General features: G+C 55.2%; 1 protein-coding gene across 1 annotated transcript in view; it reads right to left on the bottom strand.

The window, feature by feature from the left end:
- Positions 1-4445: 4445 nt before the first annotated feature.
- Positions 4446-6000, bottom strand: part of LOC309553399 (NACHT, LRR and PYD domains-containing protein 3-like) — a 997590-nt gene continuing 996035 nt past the window's right edge. The window contains exon 9 of the mRNA XM_082254576.1: positions 4446-4667. Coding sequence (XP_082110702.1) covers positions 4622-4667 — 46 coding nt within the window. The 3' untranslated portion in view covers positions 4446-4621. The remainder of the gene's footprint in view (positions 4668-6000) is intronic.

The raw sequence follows: 6000 nt of genomic DNA, 5'->3' as shown, positions 1-6000 counted from the left end.
TAATAGTAATAGTAATAGTAATAGTAATAGTAATAGTAATAGCGCAGGATTTCCCAGGTCCTTGCAGCACAACACCAGCTGCAGAGTAGTAAGGCTTGCTCAGGTGCAAAACTTATTTTCCATCCAAAGAGGGGATGGGTGACACACAATGCTGTGGGGGGATGGGTGACACACAATCCTGTGGGGGGATGGGTGACACACAATGCTGTGGGGGGGATGGGTGACACACAATGCTGTGGGGGGGATGGGTGACACACAATGCTGTGGGGGGGATGGGTGACACACAATGCTGCGGGGGGGATGGGTGACACACAATGCTGTGGGGGGATGGGTGACACACAATGCTGTGGGGGGATGGGTGACACACAATGCTGTGGGGGGATGGGTGACACACAATGCTGTGGGGGGGATGGGTGACACACAATGCTGTGGGGGGGATGGGTGACACACAATGCTGTGGGGGGATGGGTGACACACAATCCTGTGGGGGGGGGGGTGGGTGACACACAATGCTGTGGGGGGATGGGTGACACAAAATGCTGTGGGGGGATGGGTGACACACAATGCTGTTGGGGGATGGGTGACACACAATGCTGTGGGGGGGATGGGTGACACACAATGCTGTGGGGGGGATGGGTGACACACAATGCTGTGGGGGGATGGGTGACACACAATGCTGTGGGGGGGATGGGTGACACACAATGCTGTGGGGGGGATGGTTGACACACAATGCTGTGGGGGGATGGGTGACACACAATGCTGTGGGGGGGATGGGTGACACACAATGCTGTGGGGGGATGGGTGACACACAATGCTGTGGGGGGATGGGTGACACGCAATGCTGTGGGGGGATGGGTGACACACAATGCTGTGGGGGGATGGGTGATAAACAATGCTGTGGGGGGATGGGTGACACACAATGCTGTGGGGGGATAGGTGACACGCAATGCTGTGGGGGGGATGGGTGACACACAATGCTGTGGGGGGATGGGTGACACGCAATGCTGTGGGGGGATGGGTGACACAAAATACTGTGGGGGGATGGGTGACACGCAATGCTGTGGGGGGATGGGTGACACGCAATGCTGTGGGGGGATGGGTGACACGCAATGCTGTGGGGGGATGGGTGACACACAATGCTGTGGGGGGATGGGTGACACGCAATGCTGTGGGGGGATGGGTGACACGCAATGCTGTGGGGGGATGGGTGACACGCAATGTTGTGGGGGGATGGGTGACACGCAATGCTGCGGGGGGATGGGTGACACACAATGCTGCGGGGGGATGGGTGACACAAAATACTGTGGGGGATGGGTGACACACAATGCTGTGGGGGGGATGGGTGATACAGAATGCTGGGGGGGATGGGTGACACACAATGCTGTGGGGGGATGGGTGACACACAATGCTGTGGGGGGGATGGGTGATACAGAATGCTGGGGGGGATGGGTGACACACAATGCTGTGGGGGGGATGGGTGACACACAATGCTGTGGGGGATGGGTGACACACAATGCTGTGGGGGGATGGGTGACACACAATGCTGTTGGGGGATGGGTGACACACAATGCTGTTGGGGGATGGGTGACACACAATGCTGTTGGGGGATGGGTGACACACAATGCTGTGGGGGGATGGGTGACACGCAATGCTGTGGGGGGATGGGTGACACAAAATACTGTGGGGGGATGGGTGACACGCAATGCTGTGGGGGGATGGGTGACACGCAATGCTGTGGGGGGATGGGTGACACGCAATGCTGTGGGGGGATGGGTGACACGCAATGCTGTGGGGGGATGGGTGACACGCAATGCTGTGGGGGGATGGGTGACACGCAATGCTGTGGGGGGATGGGTGACACACAATGCTGTGGGGGGATGGGTGACACGCAATGCTGTGGGGGGATGGGTGACACACAATGCTGTGGGGGGGATGGGTGACACACAATGCTGCGGGGGGATGGGTGACACGCAATGCTGTGGGGGGGATGGGTGACACACAATGCTGTGGGGGGGATGGGTGACACACAATGCTGCGGGGGGGATGGGTGACACACAATGCTGTGGGGGGATGGGTGACACACAATGCTGTGGGGGGATGGGTGACACACAATGCTGTGGGGGGATGGGTGACACACAATGCTGTGGGGGGGATGGGTGACACACAATGCTGTGGGGGGGATGGGTGACACACAATGCTGTGGGGGGATGGGTGACACACAATCCTGTGGGGGGGGGGGTGGGTGACACACAATGCTGTGGGGGGATGGGTGACACAAAATGCTGTGGGGGGATGGGTGACACACAATGCTGTTGGGGGATGGGTGACACACAATGCTGTGGGGGGGATGGGTGACACACAATGCTGTGGGGGGGATGGGTGACACACAATGCTGTGGGGGGATGGGTGACACACAATGCTGTGGGGGGGATGGGTGACACACAATGCTGTGGGGGGGATGGGTGACACACAATGCTGTGGGGGGATGGGTGACACACAATGCTGTGGGGGGGATGGGTGACACACAATGCTGTGGGGGGATGGGTGACACACAATGCTGTGGGGGGATGGGTGACACGCAATGCTGTGGGGGGATGGGTGACACACAATGCTGTGGGGGGATGGGTGATAAACAATGCTGTGGGGGGATGGGTGACACACAATGCTGTGGGGGGATAGGTGACACGCAATGCTGTGGGGGGATGGGTGACACAAAATACTGTGGGGGGATGGGTGACACGCAATGCTGTGGGGGGATGGGTGACACGCAATGCTGTGGGGGGATGGGTGACACGCAATGCTGTGGGGGGATGGGTGACACACAATGCTGTGGGGGGATGGGTGACACGCAATGCTGTGGGGGGATGGGTGACACGCAATGCTGTGGGGGGATGGGTGACACGCAATGTTGTGGGGGGATGGGTGACATGCAATGCTGCGGGGGGATGGGTGACACACAATGCTGCGGGGGGATGGGTGACACAAAATACTGTGGGGGGATGGGTGACACACAATGCTGTGGGGGGGATGGGTGATACAGAATGCTGGGGGGGATGGGTGACACACAATGCTGTGGGGGGATGGGTGACACACAATGCTGTGGGGGGGATGGGTGATACAGAATGCTGGGGGGGATGGGTGACACACAATGCTGTGGGGGGGATGGGTGACACACAATGCTGTGGGGGATGGGTGACACACAATGCTGTGGGGGGATGGGTGACACACAATGCTGTTGGGGGATGGGTGACACACAATGCTGTTGGGGGATGGGTGACACACAATGCTGTTGGGGGATGGGTGACACACAATGCTGTGGGGGGATGGGTGACACGCAATGCTGTGGGGGGATGGGTGACACAAAATACTGTGGGGGGATGGGTGACACGCAATGCTGTGGGGGGATGGGTGACACGCAATGCTGTGGGGGGATGGGTGACACGCAATGCTGTGGGGGGATAGGTGACACGCAATGCTGTGGGGGGATGGGTGACACAAAATACTGTGGGGGGATGGGTGACACGCAATGCTGTGGGGGGATGGGTGACACGCAATGCTGTGGGGGGATGGGTGACACGCAATGCTGTGGGGGGATGGGTGACACACAATGCTGTGGGGGGATGGGTGACACGCAATGCTGTGGGGGGATGGGTGACACGCAATGCTGTGGGGGGATGGGTGACACACAATGCTGTGGGGGGATGGGTGACACACAATGCTGTGGGGGGATGGGTGACACGCAATGCTGTGGGGGGATGGGTGACACGCAATGCAGTAGGGGGATGGGTGACACACCACGCCTTGAGGGGGGAGACACAGATTGCCCAGTGTGGGAGGGGACACAGATTGCCTAGTGGGGGGAGGGGGAGGGGGTGACATACAATGCTGGGTGGTAATGGTTGAAATAAAACATTTTTTCCAATGAAAATGTAGTCAGTAAAATCTATTGTCAGTAAATTGTGACACAATAAGTCGGTGTCTTGTAGGAATAAAGTTTGTTGCAATGTTTGGTCCTTGTGACATTGTCACAGAACATCATCCAGGAGCCGATCCACATGCAGCTCTGAGAGCTCGGGGGGAGGGCGTTGTCACTCATAGAGAGGGGGTGGGGCAGAGGCGGGGCTGTCATTTATAGAGAGGGGGTGGGGAAGAGGCGGGGCTGTCACTCATAGAGAGGGGGTGGGGCAGAGGCGGGGCTGTCACTCATAGACAGGGGGTGGGGTAGAGGCGGGGAATTCCCCATCAATCAGATGACAATGGAGGCGGAGCTGTAAGGATGAACCAATCCCTGGGCACCTGTGTGTGTGGCGCAGTCAGCGTTTCCCTGCAGGCTTGTAGTAGAATAGATGGGAGTGCGCATGTACGGGTGTCCCTATCAGATCAGCGCTGTGAAGGGGGCGCTGGTCACACAGCAACACAGGAAGTGTACAATACTGAGCAGAAGAGGAAAAGAACACAAAGATTTCTCTTACTGGAATTCTATATATAAGGATCAGAAAGAGGAAACAAAACTGAGAGTTCATATCACTTTACTCTGATATCATTCCATTCTGTACATTCTCTTCATCTCAGGATCCGTGTATTACCTGCAGAGGGGGAGGGGCTCCCATACACCATTTTCTTATCTTCTTCTCTCTATAGATACATACCAGTATTCTCCTCCACTCCTTCATAGAAGAATAAAATGAGAGTGTTAGAGGAGGAAACATTCCTCTAATGATGGAAAAGGTAGAGCTTGTACTGTGCTCTGTATACTGTATCCCCCTCTCTATATACTGTGTCCCCCTCCCTCTATATACTGTGTCCCCCTCCCTCTATATACCGTATCCCCCTCCCTCTATATACTGTGTCCCCCTCCCTCTATATACTGTATCCCCCTCTCTATATACCGTATCCCCCTCTCTCTATATACTGTATCCCCCTCTCTATATACTGTGTCCCCCTCCCTCTATATACCGTATCCCCCTCCCTCTATATACTGTGTCCCCCTCCCTCTATATACTGTATCCCCCTCTCTATATATACTGTATCCCCCTCCCTCTATATACTGTATCCCCCTCTCTATATATACTGTATCCCCCTCCCTCTATATACTGTATCCCCCTCTCTATATACTGTGTCCCCCTCCCTCTATATACTGTATCCCCCTCTCTATATATACTGTATCCCCCTCCCTCTATATACTGTATCCCCCTCTCTCTATATACCGTATCCCCCTCCCTCTATATACTGTGTCCCCCTCCCTCTATATACTGTATCCCCCTCCCTCTATATACTGTATCCCCCTCCCTCTATATACTGTATCCCCCTCTCTCTCTATACTGTATCCCCCTCTCTCTCTATATACTGTGTCCCCCTCCCTCTATATACCGTATCCCCCTCCCTCTATATACTGTGTCCCCCTCCCTCTATATACCGTATCCCCCTCCCTCTATATACTGTGTCCCCCTCCCTCTATATACTGTATCCCCCTCTCTATATATACTGTATCCCCCTCCCTCTATATACTGTATCCCCCTCTCTATATACTGTGTCCCCCTCCCTCTATATACCGTATCCCCCTCCCTCTATATACTGTGTCCCCCTCCCTCTATATACTGTATCCCCCTCTCTATATATACTGTATCCCCCTCCCTCTATATACTGTATCCCCCTCTCTATATATACTGTATCCCCCTCCCTCTATATACTGTATCCCCCTCTCTATATACTGTGTCCCCCTCCCTCTATATACTGTATCCCCCTCTCTATATATACTGTATCCCCCTCCCTCTATATACTGTATCCCCCTCTCTCTATATACCGTATCCCCCTCCCTCTATATACTGTGTCCCCCTCCCTCTATATACTGTATCCCCCTCCCTCTATATACTGTATCCCCCTCCCTCTATATACTGTATCCCCCTCTCTCTCTATACTGTATCCCCCTCTCTCTCTATATACTGTGTCCCCCTCCCTCTATATACCGTATCCCCCTCCCTCTATATACTGTGTCCCCCT

Source organism: Pelophylax lessonae (genome assembly GCF_965119305.1).
Source record: "Pelophylax lessonae genome assembly, chromosome: 4".
In the NCBI taxonomy this organism is placed as follows: domain Eukaryota; kingdom Metazoa; phylum Chordata; class Amphibia; order Anura; family Ranidae; genus Pelophylax; species Pelophylax lessonae.
The sequence above is the reverse complement of the archived record's forward strand: the minus strand, read 5'-3'. Positions and strand labels throughout refer to the sequence as shown.